Source organism: Lonchura striata, chromosome 13, assembly GCF_050655825.1.
Source record: "Lonchura striata isolate lonStrDom1 chromosome 13, ASM5065582v1, whole genome shotgun sequence".
Lineage (NCBI taxonomy): Eukaryota > Metazoa > Chordata > Aves > Passeriformes > Estrildidae > Lonchura > Lonchura striata.
In genome coordinates this window covers 18,060,954-18,081,301 of record NC_140715.1, presented here as the reverse complement: position 1 = coordinate 18,081,301, position 20,348 = coordinate 18,060,954, and the positions used below count along the sequence as shown (strand labels likewise).

At 46.7% G+C, this 20,348-nt stretch overlaps 1 protein-coding gene across 1 annotated transcript in view; it reads left to right on the top strand.

Annotated features, from left to right (window-relative positions):
- Positions 1 to 15,067, top strand: part of NSG2 (neuronal vesicle trafficking associated 2) — a 31,900-nt gene extending 16,833 nt beyond the window's left edge. The window contains exons 4-5 of the mRNA XM_021532136.4: positions 11,769 to 11,879; positions 13,296 to 15,067. Of these exons, the coding sequence (XP_021387811.1) occupies positions 11,769 to 11,879; positions 13,296 to 13,487 (303 nt within the window). The 3' untranslated portion in view covers positions 13,488 to 15,067. The remainder of the gene's footprint in view (positions 1 to 11,768; positions 11,880 to 13,295) is intronic.
- The last annotated feature ends 5,281 nt before the right edge of the window (positions 15,068 to 20,348 follow it).

The window sequence follows — 20,348 nt, the reverse complement described above, 5'->3', positions numbered from 1 at the left end:
ACACCTGGAACTGCTGGCCCCTTACTGGTTTTACACAAACTGGTCTCTTCGTCACACCAGTCTGAGCCCTTTCTCACCACTACCACAGAACTATTAAATATTTTCAGGAAGGTAATGATTTATTATCTGGGTGATAGTTACCTCCCATAGTTAGCTGATTTCTCAATTCTTCCACATCCTTTTCATGGATCAGTTTCTTTAAAAAGTTTATGTTTTCAGAGTTGGAATAATTAAGCTCAGTACTTGTCTTTAACAGAACAAGTTGGGAGTGGGTGTACGGGGGAGAAGTTGAGATATTTAAGATGTTTTTTGCAAGCAGCTTATCTACCTGGAGAAATTATCTGCAAGTACTGATGAAGACTGGGAACTTCATTCTTCTTACTGCAATTTGGCAAGATGCATTTTTAAAGTCACTGGTTGTGTCATCTGTCCCTGTTGAGTGTGCAGTGGAATTATTTCTTATCATTAGATCACCCTGAAACTGCTCTGACACATGCAGATCCAGGAACCTGTGGATGTAATTCTTGCCCACACTTTTCATCAGGTCCTTAAAATGTAGTGGAACCCATTCAAGAGCTTCTGTTGTTGAAATGCTCGTACTGGAACAATTTTTTTCTTCTGACTTAATGTGAAAGATTTAGAGCAAAATCTCTTTGTCTCCAACTGCACCCTACAAAACAGAGAGTGATGCAAGAATTGTTCATGAGCAAACCCAAGCCAATACCTGAAATTCTTGGCTCCTAATTAACAAAGATTTTTCTGGGCAGGGAAATAATTTCCTGTTGGTAACAGCTTTGCTAAATGGAAGATGCTCCCCTGGTTCCCCCACTGGAAGGTGAGCCATCAAATCCCCAGGGAATTCTGACTTTTCTGCACACACAAAGCCCCAGATGTGCCATTCCTGCTCCCCCTTCCCAAACTTCCCATCCATGGCATAGATCCTGCAAACTCCTCCCGGGATGTTCTGCTTTCACTTGTATGCTGTTTTCTGCTGTTAGTTCTTCCTCTAACCTGCAAGGAACCCCCAGAAAAACGGCCGGGGCTTTTCATTGTACCCATTCAGTGGTAAATACATTTTAAAGTCTCCTTTAATTGTTGAGTTCCCACGGGGCAGGAGTAACTCCTGGTGAAAGGACTCCCTCTGCTTTTTAATGCTATCAGTGCCAGCGTTACCATGGCAACTGCCACATCCCATCTCTTATCTGAGATGCGGAGTGGTCGCTGGAGGATCCCATTACCCTGACTAATGGGAGTGGTGCTCGGGGCTGTACACAGGGATTTCTCCTTCTGCTGGGAATTGCTGCTGGGGCTCAGGATCCAGGAGAACAAGGGACAGAACAGAGGGAAAGCAGAGATGTGGCAGGCCCAGGGGAAAACAAGGGACAAAGCAGAGGGAAAGCAGAGATGTGGCAGGCCCAGGGAGCAGGCAGCCCTGTTCAGGATCCAGGAGAACAAGGGACAAAGCAGAGGGAAAGCAGAGATGTGGCAGGCCCAGGGAAAACAAGGGACAAAGCAGAGGGAAAGCAGAGATGTGGCAGGCCCAGGGAAAACAAGGGACAAAGCAGAGGGAAAGCAGAGATGTGGCAGGCCCAGGGGAAAACAAGGGACAAAGCAGAGGGAAAGCAGAGATGTGGCAGGCCCAGGGAGCAGGCAGCCCTGTTCAGGATCCAGGAGAACAAGGGACAAAGCAGAGGGAAAGCAGAGATGTGGCAGGCCCAGGGAAAACAAGGGACAAAGCAGAGGGAAAGCAGAGATGTGGCAGGCCCAGGGAAAACAAGGGACAAAGCAGAGGGAAAGCAGAGATGTGGCAGGCCCAGGGAAAACAAGGGACAAAGCAGAGGGAAAGCAGAGATGTGGCAGGCCCAGGGAAAACAAGGGACAAAGCAGAGGGAAAGCAGAGATGTGGCAGGCCCAGGGAGCAGGCACTGCCACCAGCAGCAGGGCTGGAGCTGGGGTTTTCTCTGGAACCTTGCTCTCAGAGAGAGTGTCAGTAGGAAGGGGTTGATTTGGAGGAATATTCCCTCCCTTTGGGAGTTCCCAGAAGTTTCCAGATGATCTCCTCTCCCTGTGGATGCAGTGGGCAAGTTCCTGCGGGAATGTCAGGCAGCTCTCACTGCACCTAAGTGTTCTCCAGACTGTGGTGGATGATCTGAGTGTGGAGTCAAAGCTGTCTCTTTGGAGGCTGAATATTTTCAGTGAGTTCAGAAGGTCACAGATTCTCTTTTCCCAAAAATCCACTGCCCAGCCCTGCCTGGCATTGAGGCACCCTCACACCTGTGTGGCTTCAGGCTCTCACTCGTGCTGTGCACGCAAGCAGGTGAGAAATGGTGCTCCTCATCTTTCTGCCTGAGCTCTGAAATCCTTCTTGTGAGGATTTCTGAGAAGAGGACAGCTCACATCTGTCCCAGTGGCTCTCCCAGGCTGCATGAGGCAGATTGATGGAGCCGTTTGTGATCATCAGTGACAATAGGAGCTGTGGGGATGAGCTGAGTGGGGATTTGTGGCTCAGCTGCCAGGGAACAGATCTGTCTGATCACAGCCCCAGGTATTGCTATAAACCCTGCAGGTTTTCCCCTGTCTGGGTAGGAGTCTGGGGGTTTTGTAACAACTCCCAGCTAATTCTTTAATTGTTTTGTACAGGCAAGGACCCAAAAATGTCATGTCTATGTCTAAAATACACAAGAAAAATCTATTTTGATTTAACTGGAATGCTCTCTACTGACTTAGGAATCACTTAACAAAGCTAAGGAAAAAAAACCCAAATATGTTTTTTTTAATAGGAAATGGATTACATTTTTCGTATTTCCTTACAATGCATTCTTGTTTTATGTTAGCTTTACACACATAGATACTCTTTCAAAAAGTCAGGAAAAGCCTCGACTCTATTTATTTTTGCTATCTGTAAGCACTAACAGAATAATCAGCTGAAGAGATTTGTTCAGTCTTGGTTTGGGTTTTTTTTCCATTTAATTGATTTTTGGAGAGAAGAAGAAAGTGAATCATTCTGCAGAAAATCTCCAAAAGTGGAAGTCACAGAGAATATTCACATGCCTAAATTTTTGTGGGGTACACCTGCTGAAAGTTCATTCTTCAAACCAGAATATATTGAAGGAAAAAGATTTACAGAGCAGAAACCTTAACTAACCCTTGGCTTTGGAGCAAAATGCTTGAAAACATTTCCATAAGTGACCACATGGAGATACCCCTGTTAATTCCAGGATGTAACTGCAGTTCTCATTGGGCCTGGAGGATTTCTGACACTGCGTCTCTGTCTCTAACACCACTCTGCACTTACCTCTGGCACCCCACAGGAAATCTGCATGTTGGCCAATCTTCCTGTCAGCATTTGAGGTGAAATTAAAGATGTTTAATGCTGGTGTGGCCACTGTAGCAAAAGAGACAGAACAGGATGGAGGGGCAGGAAAGAATTTTCAGCTCAGTGAAACCAAAGCAAAGTTTATTGCCTGTTGGGAAGTGCATTTGGAGTCCTGTAGCCAGACCACTGAATGCTAAAAAAAAAATAATAGAAGTGCAAAGCTTCAGTGACACAAATTTCTCCATGCAATGTTTCACTCTCTGTAAAGCAGCACAGGCTGTGATTGAATGCTAAGCAGAGCTGAGCTGCCTCTTGTTGGTACTTGCAGATGTATTAAAGCCTGTTGGGTCGGATCCACAGCTAATGGAACTGGCCTGGTGCCTTTGGAGGCAGCATAATCACCTCGATTACTCATTTCTGTTGTTTGCTTTTAAAAGAGTAGCTCTTGTAAGTCATTTGCAGCAATAAAGCCTCATCTTTCTAATTCAAAATGGAAAGGCTTTTAATTCTTAAGTTACCCAAGGGACACTTTGCTCACCAAGTCCTCACTTTGTTCTCCTATAAAGCACCCACATAACAAGTTTTTAAAGAGAAATGGGTGTACTGAACCATAAATGCAGAAATATTATTTCCTACTCATGATGGGAGACATAAATGTTGAAATACAGGTGTATTTGTTGCCCTTCATGAAGGAACAGACTTCCAAGTGATATTTTCTTCAGGCACAAGAGTGCACTGAACAGAGGTGCTTTAATTCACACAAGCCTGACCTTTGGAAGAAGATAATTTCACAAAGCAAATGCACCTCAGCTTTTCCCTAGAGCCAGCCTGATCCTTGGCTGTGTCAATGTGGTGGTCTTTGGGTGGTTTTGCCTCAGAAAAAGCCAAGATTTGGGGAACTGAGATGTTTGCAGCTTTGGGTGGCTCTCACTGGGGTTGTCTGAGTGGGGAGTGGGCTCTGGAGCTGGGTTTGGAGGGATGCCAGGTGTCAGGAAAAGGCAGGAGCAGAGCAGGGAACACAACCTGCAGTTCCAGCTGTGTTGCCATGAGCTAATCCCTGAATCCATTCTTGCTCAGGGCTCCCAAAGCTTTTCCTGCACCAAATCCAACATCAGGGAGGAGTGAGAGGGGACGATTTTGCATTCATGAGACTGTGCAGAGGTTGAGTCTTAGCAGGCAAAGGGCAGGCAAGGAGACAGTTTATTGATGACTTGATTTATCTTGTGTTCCTGTTAATGCATTTAAAAAGGGCCTGTGATGAACTGAGGCATCCATTGCCATGTCCCACGTGGAGTGACCAGAGGAAATGTCACAGCCAAGGCTGTGCCAGGGCAGCAGGGAAGGGCTGCACATCAGGAAGGCTTGGAGAGGATGTTCCTGTCTGCTGCAGTCCCACTAATTGAAAAAACACCTCAAATTAGGGATCTGGAAAGAAGCCTCTTCCAGCAGTGCTCAGCTCCTGAAATGGGCTGCCAAGTGTTCTCAGGATGTGGCTTTGGGAAGAAAAGCTCCTTTCTGAGCAGTTCTTGAGTCACCCCACTTGTTTAATTTTGGGGCTCTACTCCATTTCTTTTAGATGAAACAGAGACAGAATCATTGAATGGCCTGGGCTGGGAGGACCTGAAAGATCACCTAGTTCCAGTGGAAAGGCCTCTGACAATTGAAAAAGAAATAAAATATTATTATAGGAGGAGGGGGAAAACACTTTTAAAAACCTGTCTGGCCTGCCAAAATGGCCTTGTATTTATTTAGTGCTCCTAGAAACAATATCACCCAGTCTCACTATACCTGCCTGCTGATGGAGGAATTTTTTATGGAATTAAATAGCAGAAAAGAGAAAGCAAACCCAACAGAGCTTTTTATTTACCTAAATGGAAATTCACTGATATTCATTGGTGAAGTAGCTTTATTTAAAATGGCATTCAGAACTTCCATAAGGAACGGGGGCTTGGAAACAGAGCCATGAATTTTCCATCCAAGGGGTTTGACTTGGCAGAGGGAGATGTCACGCAGCCCGCAGCTGGCACCAGACACTGTTAAAAAGATCTGAGGCTATTAGTGCCTAAACAGCCACTAGAAATTATATTACATGATGGAGACTGGCTAATATAATTGAGCCAGCTAGTTATTGTGTGCATAATTTAATTATTTGACAAATTGCTTAGAAACACGGTGTGCTCCTTCCACACTCGTGCTGCTCTCACAGCTTTAGGAGGCGCAGAGCAGAGGAATTGCTGCTGGCTATCCTGGAAAAGTGATGTTTCTTTTTAAGATTTTCAGACTTGGAGAGGTTCTCTGGTGTTGTCACGGTGGGCTGGGATTTGCAGAGATGGGAAAAGCTCAGGGAGATGTGGCTGGGAGGGAAAATTGGCTCAGAGACAGCCAGTGCTGCTTCAAGTGGACTCTTCTGAGACTTTGGGGCACTTGGATAAATGAGCCTCTCTGCACTCTGTGAGTGTTTTGGGCTTTGATTGCTGGGCTGTGTGGGCTGAAAGGAACCCATGGAATAGTGGAGCAGAGAATCCCAGAATAGTTTGGCTTGGAAGGGACCTTAAAAGTCATCCAGTGCCACCCCCTGCCATGGGCAGGGACACCTCCCACTGTCCCAGGCTGCTCCCAGCCCTGTCCAGCCTGGCCTTGGGCACTGCCAGGGATGCAGGGGCAGCCACAGCTGCTGTGGGCACCTGTGCCTCTCCACCCTCACAATAATTCTTTTTCCTAATACCCAGTCTAACCCTACTCTCTTGTCAGTGTGAAGCCATTCCCCTTGTCCTGTCACTTGTAAATTGTACATCTCCACCTGTCCTGTAGGCTCTCTCCAGGCACTGCAAGGCCACAGTTGCATCACCCCAAAGCTTCTCCCCTCCAGGTGAGCAATCCCAGCTCTCCCAGCAGAGCTGCTCCATCCCTCTGATCCCCTGGAGCTCCTCTGGGCTCTGCAGCAGCTCCAGCTCCTCCTGTGCTGGGGCAGGGCTGGGGCAGCTCTGCAGGTGGGTCTCACCTGAGGGGGAACAGGGGGCACAATCCCCTTTGCTGCTGCCACTGGGGATCAGCCCAGGAGCAGATGGGAGAAGTTCCTGGGCCCCAGGATGATCCCATCCTCATCTATTCTTATGAGAACTGGGGCTAGGTTAGTTTATGGTTATGAAATGTAAGTTAAAGGACCAAAAAATCCCATCTACCTTAAAACTTCATTAAGAAACCTTGCAGCACTAGAGGAGTATTATCCCATAGCCCTGAAAATGTAGAGACATGACTAAGGATATTTCCCTCTTACAAAGCATCTCCTAAACAATGCTTCTGAAGAATCTGGACACCATCTGGAATAAAGCTGTGCTGTAATAATAAAGAACAAATCCTACATCTCCTTGAGCAGTACTAAGCAAATCTGAAGACCCAATTGTGTCACTTTTTTTGCAGTTAGCCTTTCAAAATTTCAGAGGCGAAGCTGTTGCCAGAAGATCAGCAAAATCAGCAACTTATTACAAAAATATTTTTAACAGTGGGGAGTGAAATGACATTTTTGAAGAAGTGCAGTCAGATCATTTTCACTGCCAGGGTGGATCAGGGTGTCTGGGTGCTGGGCAAGGCACCACAGCAATTTTTTGGCAGAGTTTGAAGTCGGGCAGCTCTTCCTGGGGTGTGTTTGGGGGGTACCTCATCATACCTGATCCTTCTCAGTGTCCTGGCAGCCTGTGCCTCCCTCCCTGCTGAATTTCCTTTCAATTACAACCCAGATTTGGGTGTTTTCACTTGGATTCCATGCTGGAATACACAGAGACCACCAGGCTAGCTGGATCCAGCAGCTCCCGATCCTTTAATTGTACCTTCCATGTGGAAATCTGATGGTGTCAATCTTCCATTTAATTCTCAGCTGGAACAAGTTATGGCATGAAGGGGAAAAAATTGCCTTCCTGAGTTTTTCATTGTCAAGCAGAAATCCTTATAATGGATTCAGGAGTGCATGGATGTATTTGGATGCCCTTAGATGATTTTGTGATTTTTTTTCTGCAAGTTAACTGGGTTGTCAGGGACTGATGGGTTTTCAAGGTGTAATGGAATTGCCATAAACTGTAGGAAAAGCTTTGCTGCCTCTCCAAGCACAGCTCTTAAGCTCCTCTCTGAAATAACCTTGACAGAATTTCTGCCAGTTTTGTTCATAACAAATTTTGCTTTGTTCTTTGCCTTTCTTCTTCTACAAAGAGAAAAATTTAAACCAAGAGGACTTCTTCAGCTGAATTGCCTATTAAAGGTCAGAAAATTTCCCAGTACCCAGCAACACTGAAGGTATCTTGTACAACCAGACATGGCAGCAGCAGTGGGATACTTTCCTGATAAAATGAAATTTTGTGAAGGGGCTGAGAAGAGAGGAAAAATAAAAATAGGCAGCAGAAGCTTCTGAGATCCCTAATTCACATTACAGCTGCAGAGAGCAGGAGAATGGTGCAGAATTTTGTAGAAATTTTTCTGTGACAAATGATTGTCTCTTCTCTGGGCCTGGTTGCTTTTCCTGTAGGCAGCAAGGCTTTTCTTGGTGCTCTGCTCTTGGTTTAAGTGTATTAGCAGGGAGAAAAGTGTCCAGAATCAAACACTGATTTAACAGGTCTAGAAATAAAATCATGCCTGGTATCTAAGAGGTGCCACCCACTCTGAAAGAGGGGAAATTTAGGTTTGGATGCTGGCAAGAAATTCTTCCTTTTGAGAGTGGTGGGGCCCTGGCACAGGGTGCCCAGAGAAGCTGTGGCTGCCCCTGGATCCCTGGAAGTGTCCAAGGACAGGTTGGACAGGGCTTGGAGCAGCCTGGGACAGTGGGAGGTGTCCCTGCTCATGGAATGAGATGATCTTTGAGGTACCTTCCAAGCCAAGCCATTCCATGATTATATATTATATGAATAAATAAAACTGTAAAAACCTTGCAATGGAAAAAGCTGTTAAATAAATGCCCTGCTGTTTGGATGTGCCATTGTTCTCTGGATGCCTTTTAAATAAAGCTTTGTACTGGAGTGGGAGAGGGAAAAAGGGAATTTTTGATGAAAAAGGAGATCCTGGGCAGCTGATGAAATCAAAGAGAGCAGGCAGGATGCTTCCATGGGCTGCATGAAAGCCAGGTTAGCTGGAACACCACTGCAATTAGGCATCCTCAGCCTGGCACAAAACCTGCTGGCACCTGATGTCCTGCTGCCTGATGAGGATGGATCCTTTTATTCATCTGTGCTGTGTGAAAATGCAAAAAATGTTCTTTATCTCTGGGAAAAGCGGGGAACCACCCCAAGTGTGCTGTTGATGGGAGCTTGACATCATCCTTCATGGATGTTAAGGGCCTCTTCCCACATTTTTTGGAGGATGGGGGGAATGGTTTGGTGTGGTAATGATGTTCTCTCTTCTCTGTTCCCTCTTAAGGGAGCCTTTGGGAATCATGTGAGATTTTGAGGAGAGGGCAGGCAAATCCCCTCTTTCTCCCACCCACTCAAGCAGTCACATGTGACAGATTCATGCCTGCAGCACTTCTAGGTTTTATCTGCTCACTAAATTTTATTTCCCCTCTGTGAGTGTTTATATTGCTTAGAGACTGCCAAGGTTCATGTTAATCATAAAAAAAAAAAAAAAAAAAAAGTGGAGGTTTATTAGGTATTGCAGCTCTGTGATTCTTTGGTGTTTGAATGTTAATGAAGCTTTGTATGCTCTGGAATAGTTGGAGAGGTGGATCTTAGCTCTGGCATGGCAGAATATCCGGGGCTGGATTTCTCTTCCCTTTCCTTTGGGTTTTAACATCTTACATGACATTTCATCTGGAGCAATTTCCCACCATTTATCAGCAGGTGTAATATTGTCACAGCAATTCTGTGAGCACAGGAAAGGCAGGAGGCTGAAAACTGGCTCAGTTACAGCCTGGAGGGAGGGGAGAGCTCAGCACAGGGCCATGATCAACTGGGTGTCAGCACTTGGCCAGAGCAGAGGGGAATTTGTTATTTTTAGGGACTCAGTGGGCGGATGAGAGGAAAGAACCCCTCAAATTGCAGTTCTAATGGTTATTTCCATAGGCTGTGCATGCATGCACGTGGGATTTAGCAGAAGAGCCATGAAAAGACATTTATTCTCACTCCAAACAGCTCAGTTCTTTCTTTTTCTGAAGGCTCATTTTCAAGCAGGGTTTCTTTTCTCATTGTACATTTAATTTGGGGCACAGTAGCCAGACTGGAGAGCTGAGCTTTCCTTATTGCTGAATTTCTAGCCAGGGCTGCCCCTCAGCATTGGCTTTGGTAGAACAAGATGTACATTAACCTTCAAATTAACCTCAAAGGACACTTGTGCCACTGTCACTGTGGTTTATACCCACACTGGAATTAGAGGGAGTACCAGGCCTAGCAGGCTCCCCTTTCAGTGGGGAGGAGGTGATGGAGATGTGTTCTACAGGGGAAATGCTCCTCCACACTGACCTGTCATCAGCATTGTGGTGCCTCTTTATGGGGAGGGATCTGTTTTTCCCAGGTTGGAAAAAGTAGAGCATATTTAATCCAGGAAGTCTCTTTTTTACTATTCCAAAGGGACTATTTTTTTTTTTTCATGTGTAATACAACTTCTTCTGGGGACACAAATCATGTCAAATTCCATTTGCATCTGCCTTGAATCCAGCTGAGCCTTTATCACCATGAGAAGGGACAGACTCCCCCAGGCTGGGAACCCAAGAGCTGCCATAAAGCTGCTCTGAAATATTTCTATCTACCCCTCTGCAGTTCATACAACTGCACTCCTTCTGTGCCAGCTCCCTCTGCAGCACTCCAGAACTCCCTAACTGTGTTCTCCTAGATCCAGCAGTAAATTCTGCTCCCTCTGTTGCTGCCTTTGCCTTAATTGACCCATTTTGCAGCAGATGAGGCTCCAAGGAGAGGTTAATCCAAGCAGGAACATTAAAAGGCAGGTCTGGCCTTCAGAGAACTCTTTGTCCTTGGCAAAGCCTCTTAGCCCAAGTCTCACCTTTTTACCTTTTATTCTAAAATATTCTGATTTAACAATGAATTCAGGAAGCTCTCCTGCTAGATAAGTCTCCACAGCTCCCTCTTGCCTGAGTTCTGGATGTGATGGGTAGGTTTTGACACCAAGGATACAAATTTACTTTCACACTTTTGTGTTAACCACCAGAATTGTAGCTCTGGGTCTTCCAGGAGTAATGCAGCATGCTGTGTAGGAGCACCTTCAGCAGGCAGCTCATCCTTCTGGGGGATTGCTGGGAAGGCTTTTCCTGCCCTTCCAGCAATCCCAGTGGCCCCTGGAATCCCTGCAGGACTGCAAATCCCAGAATTGCAGCTACTGGAATGATTGAAGGGGAGAATCAAAGCAGATACCAATACTAAGCAATTAATAATATTTATTGATACATTACTAATATTACTGTTGTAAAAATAAGATTATATTGGTTAATTTTGAGCTATAACCAGCTTGCTGTTTATTAGCTGCTGTTCCTGACAAGCCTGTCCCCTCTGCTTTAGGAATTATCAGTTTTCCCACTTCCCACCATCACCTCTCATGCAAGTTAAATCTTCTATAGATAGATAGGATGCAGAGATCCTGCAAAATCCTGGTGCAGCCAGCTCTAATTTAAGCACTTGGAATCCAGAGCCATTTATGCTGCATTTGTGGAATTATGGGACCAAGAAATCTTTGGGAGAGGGGAGGATGGGAGTGTTTTACAGCTCCTTGCTCAGTCCTTGAGGAATAGACAGCTCAGCAAAAATCAGGGATCAGGGCCTCCATCCAGACATGGAGTAGGGACAGAAAACTTGCTGTTGGATGAACTATTTAAGAGGGACCTGGAAAAGCTGGAGAGAAGGGAGCTCCAGCAAAGAAACAGACTGGGTGACGTGCTGGGCAATGAGGAGAGGGGCAATATTTGAGCCCCAAAGAGGGAATTGTGTCTGGTACCTCCAGCACCAGCATCCACTCTTGGACATGCTGTGGGGTTTTGTCAGTAGTCAGGATATTGTCCTTTTACAGCTTGGAGAAATAGAGAGGGATCCCCTTTCTCCTGCAGGGCACAATTTGTCCAGGAGGCACAAAGGGATGTGAGCTACAAAGGCTTCACTGCTCCTCCCTGCTCCCGGACAAGTGGGATCTGCCCTGGTCACAGGGCACTTCATCCACACCCGTCAGACCTGGAATGGGAATCCTGGCTGCTGCTGGGCCAGAGCTGAGACCACCAAATCCTACAGCAAAACCTATGCATTTGCAAGGGGTTAAACACAGGAATGTTGGAAGTCCGAGGGGGGATGGGAATGATGTGGGAATCCAGAATATTGGATCCAGCATTCAGTCAATTACCATGCTTAGTTAAGTACTGCACGGTGGAGTGAAGGCTGCAGTCTGTTAGAATGTCTGTTCCTATAAGTCATTTAATTATGAGGTTGCTCATATGCCATTTTAACATATGTACAGTAACATTATCCCTCTTTTCTAGGTCACCATCCTCATAAGCCTGGCTCTTGCATTCCTTGCCTGCATAGTGTTCCTTGTGGTGTACAAAGCCTTCACTTACGACCACAGTTGCCCAGATGGATTTGTTTATAAGGTAAGGAACTTCAGAAGGATGAATTGCCTGAGCTAATGACAGGCTCTAATTGCCTGCATGGTTACAGCCCAGGCTGCTTTTTTTTTTTATTTTGACCAGGCCAAACAGAACATTTGGCAGGAATGTGTTGAAATTGAAAAAGTGTTCTGGGAAATGTGGCCATGCATCTGACTCCATCAGCTACTGTTACAGTGTAATTGTTGGGATTAGCATTTGGTGAACACTACAGACAGATGTTCAGCAACAATCCCTCATATTTGTGAATGGATTTATTGCAGCTGGGATCCTGCATTTGCTTCCCACACTCCCAAGTAACTGATGTTTACTGGCATACATTGTAATGCAAAGCAAACTGCTGCAGTGCTGGCACTCTGTCCTTTGAAAAGAAATTGAAATTTGCCAAATTGTTCACTTCTAGGTGCTCTTGAGCCTTTATCAAGAACAAATCCATGTAACAATTGCTAAAACCCAGTGATTTTGTATTAAATATTCACAGAACTGTTTGCCTGGTCTGCTGAGATAAAAAAAATATATATTTTGCAAAATAATTCACTGACTTCTCACTGTGAAAAAACTCATAAATTCACAGGAGGTTTGACCACACTGGGGATAATATATGAGCTGGAAAATAGAGTAAGATGTTGATGTATTAATCATTGTGAATTATTCTCTGAGGTTGTATAAAAAGGGAGTATTGGGATTGTTCAGACTGGAAAAGAAAAGGCTTTGGAGTGACCTAATTGTGACCTCCAGTACCTGAAGGAGCTACAAGAAAGATGGAGAGAGACTCTTTACAAGGGGGATTGGCCTCAAAGTGACAGAGGGAAGGTTTAGTTGGATATTGGGAAGAAATCCTTCCCAGTGAGGGTGGGGAGGCTGTGCCACAGGGCTGTGGCTACCCCTGGATCCCTGAAAGTGCCCAAGGCCAGGTTGGACAGGGCTTGGAGCCACTTGAGATAGTGGAAGGTGCCCCTGCCATGGCAGGGGCTTGGCATGAGATAAGCTTTGAGCCCCCTTCATAGAGTGAATTTCAGAATTAAATCCAAACCTGAACTTGTGAAGAGAGCTGCTCCATCGGGCTGTGCCTCCTGCCATCCCCAGCCAGGTGCTCATCCCACAGGCCAGGGTATCACTCTAACAGAGCAGCACAAAGCAGCTTTTGCTGCCTCTGCCTGTGGGGATGAATTCTGGCCGGGGAGCAGCAGGTGAGCAGAGCTGCTCAGCCAGCCCAGCCGGTCCCTCCCTCAGCCCACAGCCCCGGATCTCCGAGCTCTGCTGCCATCGGGGCTGCCAACAGCACCTTTGGAAGGCCGAGCCCGGCCTGGTGCTCTGCCAGGGCAGGGTGGGTGCAGACAGGAGCCCCCAGAGCCTGGCATCACTCTGCTTCTCTGCTTCTCTTCTGCTTTCCCCTCCCAGCACAAGCGCTGCATCCCCGCCTCGCTGGACGCCTACTACTCTGCACAGGATTCCAACTCCCGGGGCAGGTTCTACACCGTCATCAGCCACTACAGCATGGCCAAGCAGACCAGCTCCAGGGCCGTGTCCCCCTGGCTGCCCTCGGGCTCGGCCAGCCACGACAACAAGGCTGCCAAGACAGAAGGTCATTAAGGGCGAGGAGCTGGAGCGGGAGGGCGGGGGGACAACACCTGAGCGTGCCCTGCTCCCAGCGGGGCAGCAGGGAATCCAAGCCCAGTGCAGGATCAGCTTCATGGATATTTCTTTTTGTGCGTTGTTCTCGTTGATTTGTAACCGAGTTGAGCTCTTGTACAAAGGCATGTTTGATGTTGACTGTACCTTAACGATGTAAAAATATTTTTAAATCATTGCTTAACTATTTGTTAGAAAAATAAATTAAAAAACAAAAAAAGCAAGTTAGGTAAACAGCCAGAGAGGATAAAAGCAGCGAAGAGAATCCCAACAAGTGTTGTCAGTGCTGGAAAGCTGTGACAGAAGCTTCACACGCAGTGAAGGAAGAGCTGGAATCCTTTCAGGAGGGGTAGGGAGAACCTGGTACAAAGACACTGTGGTATTTGATTTGCCAAAGGGGAGATATTTTACTGTCAGATTGAATCCAGTGTCAGTGTTCTTTGCTCACATGCAAACACAAAGCCTGCACAGTGCCCCGAGGAATTCCAGAAAGTTGCTGGCATTCCTGATGAGCCAGCAGAGTGCTGCTGGTCCTGGCCAGGCTCTGAGGCTGAAATCCAGGCTGCTGCTTGGAGATGGAGCAGGATGGGAGCAGGCAGAGGCTGATGTAAGGAAATCTTGAATAAACTGTTGAGCACAGGACTCAGAGTCAGGAGTTCAGGACTCTCCTTCTGCTTCTGGCATAGATTCCCTGCATGAGCTTTGGCAATTTCCAGAGGCTTCATCCTTTGGGACCTCTCTCCTGAGGGTCACCAAAACTCAAAGAAATGCCATTATGATCAGAAGAGCATCTCAAAAATTCTTGTAGTATTGAGCCTCTAACTTTCCAGCCCCTGATTTTCCCACAAAATGGGATGCTCCTGCTTCCCTCCTTCAGCTTCAGCTCCTTCAGCATTTCCTGTCATTGCAGGTCACTAGAGAGAGGTACAAATCAAATCTCTGCTTGCAAACCCAGAGCAGACCCCAAGTTTAATCCAGTCCTGCCCAGAGAAACACATCCTCTCCCCACAAATGGCACCTGAGATTGGTGCAGGCTGGTGGGATTTAGAAAACCCCCAAGGATTCTCTTTTTCCAGAGCTGCAAGAGCAGAGTGCACAGGCAGGGCAGGGTTCACTTTGGACTTAGCTGCTTTTTCAGATTTTTGGCTAGACTGGGATGGAAATTAGGAACTGGCCCCTTCTTCCCTCTCATTGGGCAGTTTTGTCCTCCATGTCAGAGACTCTGGGCAGTGTGTGAGGGCAGAACTCCTCAGTCCTGCAGGCATCATGATAAATAACTGTATAGTGTAGCTAAAACTGTAGTGCCAAACAGCATTGTCTGACTCCCTCTCCTCCCTTCCCTTTCCACCTGTAAATTCATTTCTCACTCAAAATGTACAAACCACCCCCTCCACCAACAACCCCAACTCCAGCAAAACCACTGAACAGTTTATAATTTTGTGGTGTATTTTTTGTCAGTAGGTAGCAGAGACTGAAGTATTTTTTGGTGTAATTCTTGAACTTTTCTGACGGGATTAAAATAAAGTTCGATGTGACTGAGAGTGGCTCCCATGGGTTTTCTTGCAGGTGGTGGGTGGGATTTGTGTGGTGCTGCACCTTGCACCAGCCCCAAGGGGACTCTGAATTTCAGGAGGCATTTCCAGAGCTTCCCATTTTCCCCTTTTAATGCCTGGATTTTATCTTCTCACCCATTTCCAATAGGAAAATAGCAATTAAACTGCAGCTCATCTTCTACTGCTTTACAGTGGATCTCCATTCCAATTTTAATAGGACTTCCTTCCAATGGATTTCCTTCCCATTTTAAAACCAATGGATTACAGGAACTTTTCCTGGCACCAATGTCCCCCTTACCATCTTTTCCTGATGCAGGCATTCCTTGGAATGGGGTGTTAAAGGAAACCCCAGCTGGCAAACCAAGGGTCACAGCTGAACTTTGGGAAAGTTGAGCTCTGTACCCAAACTCCACAGCTTGATTTGTGACAAACCCCCAGCTGTATTCATCTCACATTCTTCAGAAAGCAGATTGTGTTGCCTCAAATCCTTCGGCTCTTTGAAATGGAATGATAGCCTGGCATTAAATTGACTCATTCCCAAAGGCTAAAGAACATTTTGTAAAACCTTTGGATAACTTTCCTTAAAAAAAAAAAAAGTGTATTCAGAGTTGTGAAATTGAGCTACCACAGAAGAGAAACCACTCTGGTGTTAGAGGTCAGCACTGAGTACTTGAGGAATATATTGAAAGGATCCAGAGCTGTGCAGGATTGAGTCAGGGGATAATTTAACCATGCAATTCTATTGCCAGTTTCCCAGTAATACTCTGTGTGTTTACTTGAATCAGAAGAACCCAGGAATCAAATCACTTGAATGAAAAGGGTTCTAGCTATTACTAGATAAGTGAGTCAGTGAGTGGGGATAACCATTCCTATTTAATAAGGGAAAGATCAAAATCTGTATAAAGCAGAATAAAAAAAAAATCAACCAAGAAAGACTCGGGGGGGAAAGCAAAAGAAACCAAACAAAACTCCTGCCACAAGTGCCAGCACTGTGAATATTGTTATTACGGCTCCTGTACAAGCTGCAGTTGAGCTTCCAAGATTCAGCCACGTATTTTAATCACGGGAACAGGGAGAAAATTGGAATTGTAGTGCATCATCTTATTATTTCAGTCTTTAAAAGCCTCCTTCAAGGTTGATCATGAGCTTTCAGCTCTGATTAAAGAGCGTGCTGGTGACAGCCCGGGCTCATCAGGGCTCTTGAGGGGCTCTGGAGAGCAATGTTTTCTGAGCTGTGCCTGGTGAGAGCTCAGCCCTGGCTGATCTGAGGAGCAGGAGCCCTCCCTGTGCCTCTCCCAGCATTTCTGTCCTGGCCAAGTCCATCAGCTCCAGCTTCCCACCCTGTGCCTGACCCTGCTGCAGCAGGAATCACTTCGGGTGATCCTCTCACTTATGGCAGAGCTTGAACTCCCCCCAAAATTGCCTTGTGGGCCCTGGGTCTGGCAGAGCTGTCAGTCCTGCAGGCGTGGCTGCCTGGGCTGTGTGTCTGCCCTGCTGGGGTGGCAGGAAGGGAGGAAGGAGAGCTGGCAGCACAGGGGGGAGCTCAGCTGGCAGCACCAGGGCAGGCAGCAACCCTGGGGAACAACTGGCAGGACAGGGAAAAATAACTCCACCAAAGGTGTGGTGGTGCCATGGTGGGAACTCAGCCGAGCCCAGAGCCAGAAAGAGAAGGGAAGGGAGAAACTGCTGGAGCTTGAGAAAGATGGAGAGCAAGGGAAAAGGACATTGGAACCAGGCAAGGCATGGAAGCAGGAGCTGCTTTTGTGCTGTAACTCCATGACTGTAGCAAGCACATTTCTCTCCCTCTCAGGATTTTTCATAGAGGTGCACAGAGAGAAATGAAAGAGAAAACAATTTCTATTTCTGCTCCTTGTTTTTCCTATGTGGAATGTGCTTGGAGAATTGTTTACCTGGAGTGAGCATTTGATTTGGCTTCTGATTGATAACTGACAAATTGATAAGGGAACCTCTTGAGATGTGCTTGCTTTCTTTTGCAAGGGCCCTGCAGAAGAATTGCAAATGCAGTTTTTTATTTTATTTTTTTTATATATGGAAAAGTGATATGTGGCAAGCACATTTCTCTCCCTCTCAGGATTTTTTATAGAGGTGCACAGAGAGAAATGTGCTTGCCACACATGACCCTGAACCACTGCATCCTCCTCGCCTGACCCAGCCTGTGTTCCTTTGGAAAAGCCTCTCCAAACATCTGCAGTGCCCTGAGGGGAATGACTGACTCCAGTCCACTTGGACTGCCTGCAGAACCAGGGCAAAGAGGGAAAGAGGTGCCCACAGGGCTGGCAGGGCACAAAGAGCTGAGCTGTGTCTGTCCGGGGTACTGGAGGTGATTTTGTGCTCTGGGTTCCAGACACAGCTCCAGGCGCTCCCTGAGATCAGAAAAGGAGCAGGCCCTGTCCCTTTGCATGTGATTTTTTATTCCCTTTATCCTCCCCCGTGCTTGCCAGCTGTTTCTGGTTTGTAATAGTACCTCCAGTGATAAGTGTAAGGGTCGTGCACTGAGCTGTCTACAATCACATTTTATACGATTAGTCAGGGGTTTTTAAAGCACCCTAATTATTACAGTCAAACCGGATTAAGCCATTCCTCTAATAGATTTTCAGTTCCTGTAAAATAGGCCAGGGAAAATGACTTACGGGAGGAGATGGGGGAAGGAAAGGCTCTTTCCTTCCATCTCTCTGGCCTTTGATTTTTTTAAAATGCCAGCAGTGGCAGGGGCACTACAGGGATCCCACTGGGAGCACTGGGGCAGGAGTGCCCAGCAGGGTTGGGGTCTTTGGCACTCAGTTCTCTTCCTCACCTCCACTGGTGCCCTTTGAGGGGCAAAAGAGGTCGAATCCTTTGGATTTAAAATGTTTCTTCACTGGGGAGGTGGAGGATAAGTCATTTGAGAGCTTGTGGGTTGCTTCCTCACAGGAAATAATCCATGGGAAGCTCGGGAGGGTGGGCAGTGAGCTCTGCTGTCCCTGGGGAAGGCTGGGCAGGATTAGTGCAGGACTTGTCCTGCAGCAGGCAGATGGTGATGGGAAAAGCAGAGAGAGAGAGAGGACATGGAAAAGCCTCTTAGCAGCAGAGTACACAGCTCATCCTGGCACAGCCCTGCCCCAGCAGGATCTCCTGCATCTGTGGGATGTGCTGCCTCCATCCAGGGCTCCACACGGGGCACGAACAGCAGCCCTGGGGCCTCCCCTGCTGAGCCCTCCCTGCCAGCCCCTCCAGCCCTGGCCACGTTTCCGTGCTGGGCAAATTGATTTCTGTGTATATTTTGTATGCCAGGTTATTACAATCACTCTTCAGGATCCTTTGGGATGAAAGCCTATTATAGAGATGAAAGCTCATTAACAATAAATATAAAGGGTCACAACTCCCCATAAAAATGCATTAGAAACAGATTTTAGTTTGGAAATGTAAATATAGCATTTGGCAGTAGTCCGGACTGGCTGGTCTGGTGTGCAAGAGATCTACTGGGAAGATGGGGCTACTTTTATAGCAGAATTACTGGGTGAATTATGGAGTTTTGGCTCACTGGAAAAACAATTTCTGCCTACCATCAATATATAAAAAAAAGGAATTGTTGCAGTGGGGAGGAAGAAGATTTCTCCTATTAAAAATAGGATTTTTGTGGTAGAGCTGAAAAATCTTTGGGAATTTACAAGCATAAATGCTGAGGATAAAAATAAAAGATTAAGGGAATTTTGAAATGATAGTGGTAGGAATGAAAGCACCTAAACAGCGAGAAAAAAAACCCACCTTATTTTCAGATATGTTTTCATAAATTCATATATGAAGGGGAAGCTGAACCTGGCTTTTCCCAAAAACATTTGAAGCACCAACATTCCCAACACTTTTCCCCTTCAGCAAATTCCAGCTGCCTCACCCAGCCGGGGTGTAAATGAGCCACATCCTCCCAGCTGCTGCTGCTGCTGCCCCACCCTGGGGTGCCAGGGCTGTCCCTGTGCCCCTGCCATGGGGGCACATCTCTGGGGAAGCTGTGAGCACGATTTGGGGACAAGGACTGGAGCAGAGATCAAACACAGCCTGCACTGGCAGCTGCCACAGGCTCCGAGCAGGTCCCAGGTGGCACAAACCCACCAGAGCAGACTTTTAGTGCCTCCAAGTGGGAATCCAGAGCTTCCCTCTGGCTGCCCTGGGACCCTGGCAGGGGTCAGGAACCCCCTGGACAGAGCCCCCAGAGACACTGGCTGTGATCTCTGCCCATGGAAAAGAGTTTTCAATCTTACAGGATCAATTACCAGCTCTGAGGGTTTGATATGAGTAATAATTAAGTGTGGCATGGGTTCAAAAGTAAAATTTTAGGATTCTAGATGAGGGGTCCAAAGGGGACAAGATGGAGGAAATTGGGTGTGCCTTGTCCTTTTTCTCCTTCTTCATGCCCTCCATGTCTCACTGTGGTTTGGCATTTTTCTGTTGGTTCAGGCTGGGGACACACTGTCCAACGTAGGTGACAGATATTGGCACGTTCTTGTAAATGCAGCCCAGGGAGTTTCTGGTATTTAATGTTTGTCACATCCCACTGAGGGCAGAGCCCCACACGCTGCCCTGCAGGACAGAGCTGGGCAGGGCAGCAGAACATGTGAGAGATCAACAGAATAAACAACCTGGAAACCAGCACAGATGAATTACAACTTCTTCTTTGGCAGTGGGGCTGACAGAGACTTTCTACCATCTCAGAATCATCAATACCTCAGATTCCGATACCTCAAGTAAAGGATATTCCAGGATATTCCCTTTTTCCCCATCTCCTCCTTGGGCTGGAGGAACCCAGCAGAGGGAGAGAAGCAGGTTTGGGGTTTTGCAGAGGCAAAGGCTCTGTCAGCAGCACAGGGTCCCAGCTCAGCTCAGCTGAGTCAGGCTCAGTTCACCGAGGTGCTGCAGTCACTTCATGTTTAAAGATGCAGCATTCCCTCCTTGCTCCATGCCATCCCTTGAGAAGGCATTTTTCTGGTGGTTTTGATCAATTGGCATAATCACTGAGACCTTCAGATGAGTAATTAAGACGTTAAAGTCTTTGGCTCATACAAATTGCATTAATCTGTGCACGCTGTCACCCCCCACCCTGCAGCCCACCCCACGATCTGCTCCCTTCTGTGCCTTGGCCATGCTTAAAAAAATACCAGTGAAGCTTTTTCTTAAAAGAAAAACCAACTAAGACATACCACTTTAACCTCCCCAAGCTAAATAAACAAAGAAGGGGAGAAAAATCTATTCCACGCCTTGCTCAGCTCTGGGTTTC